This window comes from Rhinolophus hipposideros (assembly GCF_964194185.1).
Source record: "Rhinolophus hipposideros genome assembly, chromosome: 26".
In the NCBI taxonomy this organism is placed as follows: domain Eukaryota; kingdom Metazoa; phylum Chordata; class Mammalia; order Chiroptera; family Rhinolophidae; genus Rhinolophus; species Rhinolophus hipposideros.
Window position 1 is genome coordinate 1,039,105 of NC_138072.1, and position 17,123 is coordinate 1,056,227.

Sequence of the window (17,123 nt, forward strand, 5' to 3'; positions counted from 1 at the left end):
CAATGGCTTATGGGGTACAGCTGACGGCCAACTAGCCACAGCTGATGGCCAGCCAATCACAGTTGATGGCCATTTACTACCCAAGTCAGAACCTTTCTATGTGAGGCCGAGAGCCTGGAAACTGTTTTTTGGGGCTTTGTCCCCACAGATGCTATGGTCTGAGAGGTGGCACCCCAGTCACTGGCAGAAGGGAGGAGACTCGGTTCTGTGGGGCTCATGGCCGCTGTGGAAGGAGCTGGGACCCCCATGTGGAGGGACGGGAGCTCCTGCCAATCGCACAGCTGGCCTGGCTTTTGCTGACTCTGTTGGATGGAAGTGGGACCAGCAGGGCCGGTTCTGAGTCACTGGCTCCTTTGGCCCCCACCACCCGCCCCGGGCGGGGATGCCAGGCTGTGATCTCCCAGCTCTGCCAGGCGTGGGGCTCTTGGAGGTTCTGGGAGCTGGGGGCACAGGCCATCACGTGGAGTGGCAGAACTGGAAGGGACCTCAGCCACCCCCTAACTTTACAGAAAGGACCCTGGTGAGCAGCCTTTCCCAAAGCCTGACAGATGTGTGGTGTCCTGACAATTTTATCGAGAATCATTTTTTGTGGCTTTCCAGGCCTAGATGGCAGAGCAGACCAGAAATGGAGGCCCCAAATCTGAGCGGCCCAGCCCCACTGTACTCGATACTGCTCAGACCACATCTGGTGTCCGTACCCCATTGGGAGCTCCAGGTCTTAAGAGGGGTGGTGACAACCTGAGACGTGTAGGGAGAAGGGTGACTAATCAGTGAGGGGGCACTGAACCAGGCCTTCTAAGGAAAGGCTGGAGAAGCCGACGTGGTTTCTGGAGCTGAGAAAAGTCCGGGGCACAGGTGGCTGTGTCCAGATGTTGGGAGGACCGTCCTGGAGAAGCGAGGCTGGGCCCAGGCTCTGTGGCCCTCGGGGGTGAGGACAAAGACCCTCCAGTGGAAGCTGTAGGGGCCAGACTGTCTAACGGCAGGACAGCTTCGGGCTGTCTTACCCCGGAGGTGCTGCTGGGCCAACTGCTTCCGGACCCCCAGGCTTAGTTAGCAGGAGGGAGGCCTGGAAGTGCTGTCGGGCCAGTTAGCGGGGATTCTCGGGGTCTGCACCAGGCACCTTCAGCGTAGCTGTCGGTGACACACACTGCGGGCGTTGACCGGGACACACATGAGCAGGCACTGTTCCTGCCCACGGGAAGATGGGAATCTACGGCCACATTCCCCAGATGGGACAACAGACATGCCTCAAGTCAAGGGCCTCTGCAGGGCACTGACACACATGTCCCTCAGGGGACGGACAAGTGAGGCGGGCCTCCGGGACAGACAAGGCTTTGACAGGCACGCTGGGCAGAAACAACGTAGACAGTGGCATTAAATGGGCACGGCGTGTTTGGGGACATGCCGAGCCTGGGTGGAGTGTAGGGACTGTGAATGGGGCGGAGACAAGACAGAGGTGGGACAGCGTGGGGACAGCATGGGGACAGTGTGGGGACAGCCTATGAATTCTCGCTACAGAAAATTGGGAGCTAGCCGACATTTTTAGGCAGAGGAGGGATGTGTCAGCATTGTGTTTCATGGTGGCTCTGGCGGTGGCCCACTCTGGTGGCTGGGGGCTGGGTGCGGGGACAAGAGGCCAGTCAGGAAGCGTGTTCCAGGCCGGGCTTGAAGGTGGCTGCTCGGAGCGTCCCTTTCTTGGTCTGGGTGTTCAGTTTGCGGAGATTCACCAGGTTGCACTCATTGAACTTCTGTGCTTTTTCATTAATTTAAAGCAAAATAGCTTAGTTTCATTAAAAAAGCCATGTGAATGAAAGCTTACCAATGAAACATTTATCGATTTTAAGTTTGTAATTTGAAGTCAATACGTGAATTTTGGAACCGATTAATGTTCTTAACACAGTTCCTGAGGCGCCAGGCGCCGTGTGTTAACAATCCAGGCCATAGACAGGCCGTCTTTGTCCCCTGGCTGAGGCTCCGGCCGTCCTCCCTGGCCTTCTGACTGGTACCAAAGTGAGGGGTGACCCAGGCTCTGGTGAGAGGCCGTGCCAATGTCCTCCTCCCGGGTTGGGAGAAGCCCATCCCAGCTCCCTCCCCCCAGGTGGCCCTGCCCCATGGCCCTCAGCAGTTATGTCTGGAAAGTTCCACATGCATGTCTTGTCTCTTATGACCCTCTGGAGACCAGGCCCCCCGCACCCTCTGCTTTGTGACCCCAAGCACCCCATACGGGAGCGGGAAGCGAGCACCTTCAGGAAACACAAGTTCCTTTTATACCCTGGAGGTTTGTTTGGGGGCCTCCACAGGGGGTGGTTTTCCCTTTATAAGCCGTGTGATGCTGGGCTCCCTGCCCAAGCCTCACTGTACTTGTCTGTAGGCTTCTCAGAGCTTCTGTGAGGACGTGAGCAGGGGTCTGAGTGGCGTCCCTCCCCCTGTGGCACTTGCAGCCCTCGCCTAGAGCAGGGCCTCAGTAAGGAGGTCCCGGAAGGAAGTCAGCACCCCAAATAATCCACTGCTTGAAAAGGTTCAAAGAAATGCCAGCAATTTATTGATTTCCTCTATTTCCAAAAAAGCAAGTACCTAGCATATGACGCAGGTAAACTGGGCCTGACCAGTACAAAGGTTTTACACAAACATGGAGCAGGGGACGATGGGCTCCAGGGCACCTCACGGCAGCCCCCTGCCCATCCCACAGCCTCGGCCTTTGGCATTTCAGCTGTCCACCTCTCAGCCAGGCTCGGAGGTGGACAGGAGCGTGCCACCGCTGAGTCCCTGGGAGAGGCGGGGTCTGCACTGCTGGTCTGGCCCCCACTAAATAGGGCTGGAGGCCAGTGACTGGGTCTGCTTGAAGCACAGTCTGGGGAGAGCCTGCAGCTCTGTGTCCTTCCTCGCTTGGCCCCAGGTTGGAGCGTCTCATCTTGGGTGTCAGTCCTGAGAGTGAGGCGACTATGGGCTTACAATACGGCAACCCCAGACACACAAAGCCCAGCACCCATCCTCCCTTCCTTAGCACACGCACCCTCAGGTCCCTCTTGGTCTTGTCTCTTCCAAAATGACAGGCATGGGTCATAGGCTGGGTGACAGGCCCCTCTGGCCAGCCTCAGGGGACACGAGAGAAGTTACCAAAATCAGGCCTAACTGTCCCAACTGTCCTCCTCTGACTGGACTGGTTCACCCTCTCACACTGGGGGCCCCTAAAGCCAGGCCCCTGTCTCCTCTTCCCGCCAGGAGAAGGTCCGCTCGTGAGGACAGGAGTATGGTCTGTTCGTTCACGTGTCCCGAGTGCTGTGAGGGACACTCCTTGGTACAAACGGGGACTCCATACATTTTTTAAGAAATAAATTCCTCTGGGCTCCGAGGCCAGGCAGGCAGTCATCCCCACGCCCCCTTCCAGGACATCCTGGTGGGAGCAGAGTCACGTGTGGGCCCTGAGGGGGGTGAGCAAAGGGGTGGGGGGGGTGTCAGGTTCACAGCACCCAGGACAGCCGCTCAAAGGCCCGTCCTCGCGGGTCTGTCTCAGTTGGCACATCTTGGAAGGCCCATCCTCTGTCCAGAAGACACTTTTCCATTCTGACTGCTGGGGTCAGAGTGGGGTCGGATTGGGGAGCAGGGGGCAGGGGCAGGGACGGGCAGGCCTGGGCACTGGGGCTGGCTCCATCTACAGGACGTGCGAAGGGCTATTTACAGCAAGCTTCTCTCAGGAGGCCTCCTGCCACTTGTCAGACGATCACAAGAGGCAGGGGTCTCGGGCGTGGACGGTGCCCTGGACTGGCCTCTTTAATCACAAGCCCTGTGGTTTCACAAAGAGGGTGGAGATAGGACGGCTGGGGTTCAGGGGGAAGTGGGGACGGCCTCTGGCTGGGGCGTGGGCTGGTGGGAGGCCTCACAGGACCGTTCCCTTGGCTGGTCTGCCTGAATGTGCGTCCTCTAAGTGCTGGGACCCAAACGCGCCCTCACGTGAGTCTCCCAGTCTCACAAGCGTGGGGGCAAGTGCCCTCCTGGTCAGTTTCCAAATGGCCCCTGTCCCACTGAAGGCTGCAGGAGGTCCCTGCCGAGCCCCAGCCTGTCCCCCTGCCCCAGGGAATATGAAGACCAAACAGCCGTTCCCAGAACAGCTCTTGGGCTCTGAGCACCACTTTTCCATCTTTCTCCTGCAACAGGTACGTTGCGAGCCCCCTTGGAGGACGTAACCACAGTGAGAGGCTGAGCCTGCTCTGCTGGGCACACAGCCGAGAAACGGCGGGCCCCTCTCTCTGGGACAGACCTCGTGCAGCGGGACTGTCCCTACGATCTCTAGCCCAGTCCCAGGGGCACTTTGTAAAGGGCAATGTTATCAGACAGCTCGACTGCCCGTAGACACACGCCCTCACCTCCCTGGCCGACCTCGCTTACTGGAAAGCGCCTCTGCAGCTCGCCGGGGAGGCTCCCACACGGCAGGTACATTTCGGGGGGTGTGGGCAGCTGACAAAGCACACGCACCTGCCTATGTGTAAGGAACACCCGTGAGCTGCAGAGACAGCCTGCCTAGCTTGATGCAGTTTGTGGTCAAGGCCTTAGGCACTCATGCACACACGCACACACTTACATTATACACACACACATATATATATCATGTCTCAGCAAAAGAAGTATTGACATCAGAAAAAGTCCCTGTAACTCAAGAAAGGTCCCCCCACCCTCCCCAACCCCCATTGCCTGCCAATTCTCCCAAGGGGGGAAAAAAAAAGAATCTAAAAATATTTCCGTTATCCACAGTTTTCAGGTTTGCTCTTGGTTGCTTTGCACTTTTCCAAATACTGCACAGGTGGACAGAATAACCCTCCAGCCAGGCCTGAGGTCTTCTCTGAGGGGTCATGTCGTTTCTGCAAAAGAGGGAGCCCTCCCGTTAGCGTGCAGAGCGAGACGCAGCCATGCCGGCAGGCCCAGCGATGCCGCCACCCGCTCCCCACCACGTCTGCCCCGATGTGCCCTGGCCTGAGACCCTCGACACCTTCCAGGTGGATTCTGTAGCATCAGAAGCATGTCAGATCTGTCGGCACTGCCATGCCCACCCTGTCCCACCACCATGGTGCTAGCCCGGCACTGAGCACTTAGATGGCTCATTCGGAATCTGCTGAATTCACTTCTCTCCTTTTCCGTCCCCAGGCTTATGCTCATCCACCAGGAGATGGCGTCTGAAGCATGATTTAATCTTCATCTGGACCACAGGCAGAGCCCTCTCTCCACCAGGATCCTCCTCAGGTGTTGGGGTGCTGGCGGGTCACCGGGGCTCCAGTTCAGGTGGCCCTGTTCTCGCCCTGGCTCTCTGCAGAGGCTCTACACGGGGGCCGCCCCTGGGGACGCTCTCTAAGGCTGACCGTCTGGTTTCAGTGTCTAAGTGGGGTCCTTGGCTTACCCGAGTCAGAAACACATGGCACGCTTGTCTACAAATGCTTTTCCCACTACTGAGTCAGAAATGCATGTTAGCAAGCACCCAGGAGCTCCTAACGAACGCTAGGGCCTGCCAGCCTGTGTCAGATTAGTGCATACTGGTTCTGAGTTTTTGGTCCCTAGAATCGTCCACTGGAAATAAGCCTGCTTACACTAGGCACGTGCAGAGACCGGGAAGTGGATTGTGAAAAGGGTAAGGAAGTGGGCAGTGGGTGACATGCTGTGCAACTGCAGGGGCCGTTCACACCGTGGCCTGTGTGAATGCCGTGTCCTGGCTTGTTCAGTGCACAAACTACACGGCTGTACCTGGCAGCTCTGCCCAGACTTCTGTCCTGCTGATGCTACCAGGACATTGCGTAGGCCTGATGTCCTATGTCCCAAGCAGTCTACACAGCTGTCCTCACCGCCCTTGTGTCTGCCAGAGCCAGGCTGTCCGCTAGCCCAAAGCATGCTTCTGTGTCCCCGGGGAGACAGGCCTGGCCCCTCTCTCTGAGACTGGCTGAGGCTGCTGCAGGGGTCCTGGAGGGGGGGTGTCTTCTTACCTGCAAGCTGAACTTGCTGGGGCAGCCTCCTCTTAGAAGCGGGAGGTGAAGTTCCTGAGGCTGTTGGCCCCTCCTAAGGTTCCCAGGGTGCTCCTGTCAAAACCTTGCTGCAAGGAGACAGACGGCCACGTGTGAAACTCCCTGGGACCCAGAGTGTCCTCGGAACACGCTGTACGTGTGTGTCACGGTCACAATGGGCCTAAGTGAATGGGTCGCCAAACACAAGGCCGTCAACCCCGTGAGTCAGTGAGAAGTGTCGGGATTCCCACCAGCCCGTGGGAAGTTGCGTCCTGCCTTTGCGAAAGTCCAATCAAGGCGTGAGGATTTCAGTGAGCACACATCACTCTTTAAATGGAACAACAGCCAACATCAGGGTGGAAGTCTGTTCGTTGCCCTTCTCTCTGTCCCTGCCTTTTTTTGTTTTGTTTGTTAAATCCTGACACTTGGCAGGCAGGATGCGGCCAGCGTTTCCCGAACAGCGAGCAGGGCTGGCACAGGCAGCAGATGTGCTGCATGCTCGGTGGTCTGTGCCCCTGACCTGCTGTCCTCCTGCAGCCGTGCTTGGGCGCGCCCGTCTCCTGCCGCTCAGGCCCGTCCGCTCTCTCGTCCCCCTTACGCTCCAGCCCCTTCTCTTGCCCCTTCTCTGCCCACTCCCTCTCATGTCCCGACAGAGATGCTTCCTGACATCAAACAGCTGCCACTTTACCAGTCCTTGTGTCTCCCGTATTTCTGGGCCAAACTGCGGTGATGGGTCCCCGCCCCACACATACGCCTCCCCACGCAACAGGCCCTGTGGGGTCCCGGGGCTGCATCAGCAGTGCTTTCGGAGGGCGTGGGGGAATTCCTGGTTTATGTCGTCCGTGTCCCCTCAGGACCCCTGGGCACCACTGCCCACCCTTCCTTAGCACGTTCCCCGTCCCACGCGGTCCAGCCCCATCCTGGCCACCTCTCACAGCTCCTCCTGTTCCCCGCCCCTCTCTCTCCTCGACCCCCAGGTGAGGGTCTCCTCCACAACTTTCCACAGACTTGCCCTGCGATGGTCTGGCTTGCTTTTCTGTCTGGACAACGTTCCATTCTGGGTGGCAGCCTGGCCTGTTCCCCAGGTCACACACCCGGGCCCCAATCCCAAACTTCAGCTTTTACCTCTGCAGATCGCCCCCCTACAGCCCACTCTGTGCTGTGACTGTAACCAGTGTCCAAGCAGAGGCTTGAGCGCTGTCAGCCCCATATTCCGTGTCTCCTGCCTTTTGCCCCCATTGAAGGAATGGCTGACGCAGGAGTGGGAGAGAAGAGTTGGTGTGGCGAGATTCCATAAAGCGAGACCCGAGGTACGCCCGCGGGCGGAGAGAAGGCAGGTGTTGGGGTCAGCCCTGGACACGCCCCACAGCCCCAGGGTCTCTCCGTCCCCTCGGCCCCCACACTGGTGTGGGGGAGTCTTTTTAGTGTTGCTTTCATCACGAAACCCTACTCTCAAAACCCCCAGTGGCTCCCCAGTGCCAAAGGCAAACCCTCGAGCTCTTTGGTCTGAAGTTGAAGGGGTCAGTAATCCAGCCCAAACCTAGCTCTCCAGCCAGCATGCACGTCACGCCGCAAATGAACCAAGTGCCTTTGTCTGCCCTGCTGGTCTGTTTGCTCCTGGAGGCTCCCACCCCATGCCTCCGATGTGCGACCCCGATTTCCTCTGCCCTCCATGCGCTCAGCACCGCTGGCGGTCCTGACAGATGCCCGCAGAGGCTGACCTCCTCAGCAGCCAGCACGTGTGTCTCAGCTCTGGCTCTGGGGGGGGGAAGGGGGCACCTTGCCCGTCCCTTCTCTGTCCACTTGGACTCGGCTCACGCGGGAAAGGGGGAGAGCCTCCCATCAGGCTGAGGGTGTGGCCTTACCTGTCTGAGGATACTCTGCAGCTCCTTGCTGGACCACATGTCCGACAGGAGGAGCCGGGCAGCTTCTGAGGTCTTGGAGGACGTACTGGGCAGGTGGGAAGGTCATTTGTGAGTGAGGTTCTGGGCCCTTCTCCCTCCCACCCTCCCCTCCAGGTACAGGAGCCATCTTCAGCCTGGGGCTGGTCACTCTCCACATAGGGGACAACCCCATGCCTCTGCCACCTGCAGGAACCCCTGGACGCCTCGGGGGCCATGGGGGGCTCTACTCTCCATTCCGCCCCACGGCCCTTGTCCTGGGAAGAGGGAGCCGCAAGAACAGAAGGAAGCTCCCACCCGCTGGGTCTGCCTCTCCGGCCTCCGGCGACCCTCTGAGGACTCGGTGTCCGCCAGGGGCCCTGGCAGAGAAGTGCGCTGCCCCGAGGCCCGGCTGCTGCAGCCTCGGCTCCCAGCTGCTCTGGGCCTCTGGGGTCAAGCCCCCCCCCACCCGAGGCCCCACTGCAGCCCCACGTTTGCGCCTTCTCAGAGAGTTGCAGGATGGCCCGCTTGGCAGGGCTGGGGGCTGCACTGGGGCTCCGGGGCCGTCCCTTTCTGCCCACCTGTTGCGACACAGGTTGATGACGTTATTGACCATGCCACTGGAGAAGTACTGCCTGGCCATCTGCGGCTGCGACGTCAGCAGGTTCCTGACCGTGTAGCAGACCGAGGACAAGATGTCTTCTGAGTTGCTGGTGTTGCCAGTGTGACTGGTGAGGAGCCTGGCCACCTCGGGGAACACCTGGTTCCCTGGGGGGGAAAGGAGTGGAACGCATGGGGTCAGATGCCCGAGGGAGGGGGCCACAGTCCCAGACGGCTGTCAGTCGGGCTCCGAGCAAGGTGGCCGCTCGAGACCTGGGGTCCAGACGCGACCTCACACACCTGCTGTCCATCCCAGGGGACCTGCCCCTTTGTACCTCTGAGCGTCCCCTCCCAAACGCTGACCCCAGGCAATGGTTAGGGCCTGACCTTCCAGCAGCCTCTGGAAGGTGGGGTCTGCTGGACGTCCTGTCTAGAGGGTGGGGCGGGCTGGCGCCGTGTGGCACTCACCCATCACTCTGTGCAGTGCCTGGTGGCGGGACATGTTGCTGAGCAGGGAGGCTCCAGACCGCACCACGTCGGAATTGCCAGATTGCAGGAGGCGAGCGATCTGTGGCAAGCCTTTTTCCTTGAGCCCAATCAACTGGCTCATGCCACTGGACATCTGGACAGAAGGACCGAATGAGGACTCAGCCTGTGGCCCCTCAGGCCCAGTGGCAGGGGGAGGGGCCAAGGATCCCACACAGAGAGACCCCACACTTTTCTTCCCTCACAGGGCGGCATGGGACAGCTGGGGACACAGGGTGGGCGGGGGGTGCGGGTGGGGAGAGGTGCAGGCGTAAGGGGCGCTGCTCACCAGCCCCTTGCTGGCGGTGAGGTTCTGCAGGGCCCCTGCACACGCCTCCAGTGTGGCGTCTTTCTTGCTTTTGCCCATGAGGTTTAGGTAGGTGCGGATGGCGTCCGAGTGGTACAGCCAGCTGCTGCCCTTGGGGTTGGTCTCTTCCTCCGGGAGGGGGCAGTCGTAGTTGTTGTTCTGAGGACAGAGGGCAGGTCACTAAGGAGCCTCTGAAGGGACGGCACCCAAGCGTGCTCCTGGCTCCTGGAAGGGCGCCAAGGAAGCACCTGCCCGCAGCCCCTTTCCTCACTGAGGCAGCTATCTGCAAGAGTGAGTGACGGACCGGCTGTGCCCTAGGGACAGGGAGCCCCTCGGTCTCTTGGGAAGTGTGTCCAGCCTCTGCTCAAAGCTTCCAGCTGTGTGAGGCTGCTTTCGGGTCTCCCACCACGATACCTCCTGCCCCCCAGCGCCCCGAGTCAGAGCCTGACCCACCCTGGGCCCACAGGGGTGGTCCAGGGCCTGGCCTGCCCAGCTGTGCCAGTGGAGGAAGCCAGCCCTCTGTCTCTCCACCCTGCACCTCTGCTTCTGGGGGAACCCAGGAGGTCAGGAAGCAGAGGGAACCAGAGACGGGATTAGACGCCTGGCTCCCCCAAACCCTCAGGAGTAAAGGGGACAGTGGGGACCCCTTAGCAGTACATGGGATGGAGGAATGAGGCCTGCAGGGAGCTGGACCTGGGACCCCCGGGGTGGGTCCCAACACACAGATTCCTTGTCTACACGGCCGTCTGCCCAGCTCCCAGAGGGCAGTCGGTTCCCCAGGCCAAGGCTGGGACCTGGGCTTGGCCTCCGGGGCTGATTCCAGGCTTGAGCCGGGTGGGCTCGGGTCTGCTCACCATCATCTTGTCGCTCTTGTTGCTGAAGCAGCCAGTGGAGGACTTCTCCGTGTAGGCGTTACGGGTGTTGTACTCCAGCTGGCGATAGCGGGTGGGCACTTCCGCGTCCAGGCGGTATGAGAGGTTGTGCAGGACACACATGCAGTTCTCCACGGACTGGGGGACGAGCAGGGCATGTGCCTGAGAAGCTGCCCAGCCTTAGGCTCCAGGCCCACTCCCTGCCCTCACTCATGGAGGGGCAAGCAAGTCCGGCTGCCCTGGAGGCCCCGAGCACAAGCCCCCACCACAGACCAGAACAATCGCGATTGGAATCCAGTCCCATCATTTCCTGCCTGTGTGAGCTGAGGGGCTGGCTCTACCTTTCTGGGCCTCAGGCTCCCTGGCTGTAAAATGGGGCTGAAGTCACCTGCGTCTGGACAACGGGAAGATTACGCGTGAAAGGACCTATCAAGGAGCCTAGCACTTAGTAGGACAACAGACAGAGGTGAATTTCCACTGTTACGGCCAACATGCCGTGGTCAGACTGGGCTGCCGAGGACATGCCTTCCGGCCTGGCACTCACCCCTTCAGGAGCAGCCCTGACGTCTGCAGTTTCAAAAGCCATCAAGCCCCGTGTCCCCACACGTCCCTCTTTTCATGGCTGGTCCCCAGCCTCCAACACCAAGGTGCCATTCCTTGTGTCCACGAACAGGAGACCCCCCAGTGCCACGGCAGCTGCTCCCTGAGGCCCGCCATTTCCCTCTAGGGGACCAGCCAGGGGTTTGCCCTGCTAACGATGTTGGGTCCTGCGGGGATCTGCCTCCCAGGGTCCGGGTCACACAAGGGTGGGCGGTTCCCTCCAGAGAGGAAAGGCAGGATGCCCACTGGGGCCAGGCTGAGCAGCCAGGGGACAGGCGCTCACCTTGTCATCACAGCGGCTGGCTGCCACACAGTTCTGGACGTAGGCCATGAGGGCATCGATGAGCCCCGTGTAGTTTCGCATGGTCTGCCGTCCGGCGTCGGCGGAGCTCAGGTTCCTGCGGGAGGGCACAGAGGGCAGCGGTGAGGGGTGGTGGAGAGAGGAGGATGGTGGGGGACATACAGGGGACAGCAGGTGGGAAAGAGGGGTGCAGGGGACCAGTGGAGGTTGGGGGAGTGGGAGGAGGCAGAGGAAAGGAAGGGCGAGGGCTAAAGGAATAAGAAATGAGGAATGCGGAAGGACAAAGCATGCAGCCAGTGCCGGCAGCCCTGACCGGGGCTGGGGCGGGGGCGTCTGGCTGGAACTCAGCTCTTTCTTTTCACCTTCCCATCTGCCTGCTGAGTCCACCAGCCATGACTTTATGGCTCTCCGTGGCTCCAGTGCAGCTGGCAGCCCAGGCATACGCCTGCCCTCGTGGGCACTTGTGGGGCAGGAGCTGGAAGCCCCTGCCTGCCCAGCTCTCTCTGCGGGAGCCGGGGCTGGGCGCTGGATCTGGGAAAGCAGCCAGGGGCCCCCTCCCCAGGGGAGCTGTGTTCTCCCCACAGCAGCCTGGGCCCCTCTGCCTGGGCAGCCCTGCAGTCCCATAAAGTCCTTAATTAGCCTGGCTTTTCATCTCCCCAGCCTCCCTGTTTCCCGAGGCTGCTGCTGGAGGCAGAGTCCCCTGCCTGCCAACTGCACCCCATCCTGGGAGGGTTCCCAGGATGTGGGGAAGACGAACCCCTTGGAGCCAGGTGTGACCCCAGAGGGATTTGCCCCACCTCAGGACCAGCGCCCCTCCCAGCTTGGAAACCTGTCCTGGAATGAGCACGCAGCCCAAGCCCGCCCCACCCCCAGGGGCATCGCCACACCCCGGTGAGGAACTCGGGGTGCTGCGCTAAGCAGTGCCATCCTCAGCCCGTGACTGTGGGAAAGGGTTTTAGCCCCACAGCGGGAAGTGACTCATTAGCAGCCAATCCATGGACTTTTTGTCTAAAAGCACGCTCTTCAAGACAGTACAAGAAATGCATGTTTTCGGGGGGTGAAAGGTGGGGGGGAGGGGAATGGTTGAACCAGTTTGGACATTCAGATCCAGGTGTCTCCTCTCTTAGATCCCTGAGGAAGTCTGCTCAGTCCTCCGAGGAGGTGGCGGGGTCCCCAATGGAGGAGCCTCATCCAGACCCAGGGAATCAGGCCTGTGGGGCCGCCGAGGGCCAGGTGTACTGACAGGCTTTGCCCTGGCCCCGTCGGGGCCGAGTGGGAGCTGCCTGGGGAAGGGAGGACCCAGGGCTGGGCGAAAGACCCCGCACGCCCTCTGCACTCACCTCAGGCAGCCTGTGGCGTTGAAGAAGACCTCGGGGTCCACAGTTTCCCGGGCCATGTTTCTGTTGCCGTCACAGTAGCCAGAGAAGGGGATGATGACACGGTCGGCCAGGACGGGCAAGGCATCGGCAATGAGCTCCTCCTTCAGCTCGTCGGTGGAAGACAGGTTCCAGAGCAGCCCTGGCAGGGGTTGGCACAGTCAAACCCACACATGTCAGGCTCAGCAGGACCCCAGGGCCGAGAGGTCAGCCAGCCCGCCCTAGCCAAGGAGCCTACGGAAATGCCGCCTGCCGGCTAGCCCTGGCCTATCAAAGCTACTGTCTCGTTATTTCCGGAGCCCATTTCCCGGGGTCTCAACCAGACTGCAGGTTCTCTGGGGGCAGGGAGCATCTAGAGCTGTCTACTGAGGTCAGAATCACGCACATGGATGGTGATCAGAAAACAGTGACTGACAGTGGTTTTCAATATGAATTTTCGTCCTCAAAATCTCCTAATGTCCTCTGTTTTCCACCTGAAAGTCGCTCTAGAAACACCACCACTGTTCCTCGGTCTATGGTGTCGTCTTCCCCATCCGATCAAGGGCCCTAGTGACTCCGAGCACTTAGCACGCTTGGTGGACCCAGGGTAGGTGCCCAAGACCAGCTGGACCTGCCCCACAGCCCTGCTCTTTCCTCTTCACCTGAAAACCCAGGGTCTGCTGGAGGTGGACACCAGCCCTCCACCGCTTGACCAGCATCCTCCAGAGGACTTCGATCCCTTGTGGACACGCAGCATGCCCAGGGTCACCACCTGGGCACCATGAACCTGGCCTGGCCGGTGCCATGGCCGCCTAGGACATTAGCCTGAGCCCAGCCCAGCCCCAGGGACTGCCCACACCCTGTCTGGGGCCACAGCCCCCTGCCACGGGCTGTCTGTGCTGGGCTCCCTACCGGTCAGCTGTTTCTGGATCTCGGTGCTCCCGCTTCTCCTCAGGAGGCTGACGGCCTCGCGGATCCCGCCCTGCCTCCGGGTCTCCAGCTTGTTGGTGCTGCTCCGGAAGACCAGGTTCCGCAGGGCCCCTGCCGCGGCCTGCTGCACGTTCTGGTTGGGGCTACGCAGGAGGTCCACCAGCTTGCAGATGCCCCCCAGCTGGTAAACCTGTGGACACCGTCGGGAAGGTGAGGCCCTGCCAACTACTCTCAGGCCAAACAGTTGGCTTTTAGTTCAGAAACATCCAGGCCAAGCCAAACAAACGAGCGCTGTGACCTACCATAACTGACCAGCTCAGGAGCCGAGATGGGGGAGGGGACTCAGACCCCAACCCCCCACATCCTAGCGGAGACCCTCTGGGGGTTACTCCTGCCCTCAAGCCCTACCTCCCTCCTCCGGGTGAGGCCCAGATGAGACAAAAGGTATAAATACACATGAAGATCTTAAAGCAGGACAGACATAGGGGACCCCCCTCCCCACAGGAGCCCTTTCTCCTACGGTAGAAACCTGAGTTCAGACGAGTCCTGGGTCTCTAGGAAACGTGTTTACAGCCCTATATCCCTGGGCTAACCTGCAGAGCCCAGAGGGTGTGCCCTGCCAGCCAAGCTGGGGAGGCAGGGACGAGCCCTGATGTGCACATAGGTGCCATGCAAGAGGGTCATGATTCGGAGACAGACAGACAGACAACAAGGGGTTGAGGGAGTGGGGGTGGGGTGAGAAGGGGACAACTGCAAATACCCCACCTCCACATGCAAGGTCAGGCTGACGTCCAGGCCCTACCCAGGCCCTGGGATGGGGAACATATGCAGCCGGGTACCTGCTGCTTGGCCGATTCATCCTGGAAGCAGGTGTGCTGGATGTAATAGGCCCCAATGGCCTGGTACTTCTCATCCTGGGAGCTCAGGTACTGCACAGCCTTGGGGATGGTGAGCCCACTGCACTCGATATCTTCACTGCAGATCCTGCCAAATGGGCCATGGGGGTGGGTTCTAGGGGCTCAGAGCGCCCCCTGCACACCCAGGCTGCTGCACTCTCACCTGCCCTCCAAAGAGCCAAGACAAGGCAGCCCAGGCCCACCTGGAGAACGGCCCTGTGCAACAGCTCCTCCAGGGGAGGAAAAAGGCTCACCCCATGGTGAACACTCAGTGACGAGACCCTGGTCACGGGCCAGTGTCCAAGCAGGTAAGTTACCTCTGCACTGAGAAAAAACACTGCCCTATTCTCAAGGGGACACTCCCCACCCACACTGCCATCTCTCACATCTGTACCCGGTATTGGGAAAATGGGAGAGAATGGGAGCCTGTCCATCCATCTATCCACACTTCCACCATCCGTCCGTCCATCCATCCGTCCATCCATCCATCCATCTCTCCTTCTCTCCATTCCCAAGTCTAGCTAATTCTTCTTGCACAAAGTTCTCGCATCTATTCCTTCTTTCTGTCCTCAGGGCCACTGCTTTCCTTCTGATGACCCCTGTCCTGGAGGCTGCAGTATGAGACCCCCACAACTGGCTCTCTTCTCCCAGCTCCCCCATCCAACGCCTTGTACCCTTTTATCGAATTAGCAGTCTGAACACCCTGTTCGCTGTGTTGTTTCCATGAGGGGCTTCGCCATGCTGCAGGGTCAAGTTCAAACTGCTTAGACTGATATCCAAGGGCATGTGTTAGGTGGAACCATGTGAAATGGCTGACAGTCAAGCACTTTTGAGCCAAAAGCCCAGAAAACCCATGTTTTAACCTAAGCGTCTGGCCCTGCCATGCTTGACTTCCCAGCCCCTGTGAGGGTCTCTTCCAGCAGGATGCTGCTCACACAGTGCCCCTTTCCCAGGAGGGCACGTCCCTTCACTCTTTCAGAAAACGGATCGAGATGCCGAAGACCAGAAGTTCTCAAACTCTAGCATGAATGACAGCCCCCTGCAGGGCTCGTGACAGCACACAGTGTCGGGCCCTCTCCTGGGTCACGGGTCTGGGTGGGGCCTGAGAACGAGTGTGTCTCACGTGCTCCTGGTCGAGGAACGAACGCACTTTGAGCACCGCTGGCCTAGCGAAGCTTCTCTAATTAGCCTCCCTCTGCTCATGACCTGCGACTCTTCAAAACCTACGTCCGCAGCACATGTTTTAGTGTTTGGGTTCTCCAGCCCCTTCACACTGGGACCGTCCCCAGGGAAGGACAAGTAAATCCCTGGGGACAGTGGCTTTGTCTTTCCCAAGTCAGGAGCGCCCTCCCTCCAGTGCAGCCAGGCTGCGGGTCTCCTCCCACCCCGACCCCCACCTGAGCCCCGCCCAGCCCCCCAGCACTCACTTGGAGCTGGCCCTCGAGTGGCCAAAGGACATGTCCTTGTTGCAGGAGATGGGGGGGACATATACAGGCTCCTGCTTGGAGGTGCAGGAGGGCGGGCGCATGGGGCACTTCTTGGTGGCCTTCTGCCCACTACATGTGCTGTAGAAGCTGTAGCGGTTCTGGGTGGTCTTGTGGCCCTTGCTGCCCAGCGTGCCCTTGCGCAGGGTGCCCCGGGGATCGCAGTACAGGTCCGGCTCGCTGCGGCTGGCCTTGATCTTCTGCATGAAGCAGATGTCGCTGCCCGCGCCCAGGGTGCTGCAGACGCCCCGGGGGTACTGGCGGCCCCAGTTGTCCATCTGGCTGTAGGAGCTGAAGCGCCGGTGGTCAGCTTCACGCTTGAGGGTGCCATTGTAGACCTGGCCGGAGAGAGGGAGAAAGGCTCAGTGGCGAGTCCTGACCGAGGCCGGAACCCCGGAAGCTTTGGAGGAGACGGCATCTTGGTCACTTTCTGATACGTCCTGTTTCAAACGGTAGGTTGTGCCCCGTTACGGATTATGAATCAATTGATCAGACTGGAACCATCATTTAAAAAAAAACAGACTAGAATAATATCAACTGGAATATAAAATGTCAGAGGTCAGAGTTCCATGCAGGTGGTAAAGAGGTGTGGTGTCGGGAAGCAGCGAGTGGGTACCAGGCTGTAAAATGTGTTTCTCACTGTGGGGTGCAGTTTGGCCGCACAGATCTGGTCCCACACCGTGCGTCTGGGAGGGGAGCCCGAGGCTCTGAGAAGAGAGGACCCTTCCCACAGTCATGTGCTGCTGGAAGGGCGGCAACAGGACCCGAGCCCGCATCCCCGAGCCCTCGCTCTGCTGTCCTGGGCCGTTCCCAGACAACAGTGGCTCCAGCACCGTGACGTGGTGGCCTTCATGGGCCACTGCCCACAGCGTGGGTGACTTCCTGTCCTGGCCAGCAGTTCTCCACTGTCACCTCAGCTGAATGCCTCATCCTGCCAGAAGCAAACGGGAACAACCCCTAGGGGGCCCCTCGAAGGCCAAATGGGGAATCCTCCTGATCCTGGGCTTTCTGCTGGGGGGCCCCTGCACACATGCAGGCTGCTGCTGCTGCTGCAGGCTGGGGTACTGGGCCCCAGGGCTTTGTTGTCAGGCTTGCAATGGGGGGGGGGGAGCCTGGGCAGAGGCTCAATCCAACAGGAAAACATAGAACAACCAGGCCCCCCAGGGCCCTGTGAGCCCACCTGGGGAGCCAGCCTCCCTGGGAAGAGCCACAAAGCCGGAGGTGTGGTGGGAACGGGCTGGGAACAGAGCAGTGGGTCTGCCTGCTCTGACTTGTCCTGAGACGAGAGGATCAGCGTGCAGCCTGATGAAATGTCTGTACACAGGGGCCAGCGTGGGACTCAGCTCCGCAGCAGCCCGAGCCTGCCTGCCCCACCCAGTGAGCGAGTGC

General features: G+C 60.0%; 1 protein-coding gene across 1 annotated transcript; it reads right to left on the bottom strand.

The window, feature by feature from the left end:
- Nucleotides 1-2,523: 2,523 nt before the first annotated feature.
- Nucleotides 2,524-16,510, bottom strand: PKP1 (plakophilin 1; the record flags this gene model as incomplete). Its single annotated transcript, XM_081039174.1, has 13 exons — nt 2,524-4,856; nt 5,967-6,073; nt 7,850-7,934; nt 8,446-8,632; nt 8,933-9,086; nt 9,279-9,455; nt 10,151-10,306; nt 11,052-11,166; nt 12,410-12,587; nt 13,337-13,544; nt 14,194-14,338; nt 15,678-16,072; nt 16,466-16,510. The coding sequence occupies 12 exons, from the start codon at nt 16,508-16,510 to the stop codon at nt 5,999-6,001; spliced, it is 1,920 nt and encodes a 639-aa protein (XP_080895300.1). The 3' UTR covers nt 2,524-4,856; nt 5,967-5,998.
- Nucleotides 16,511-17,123: the final 613 nt, after the last annotated feature.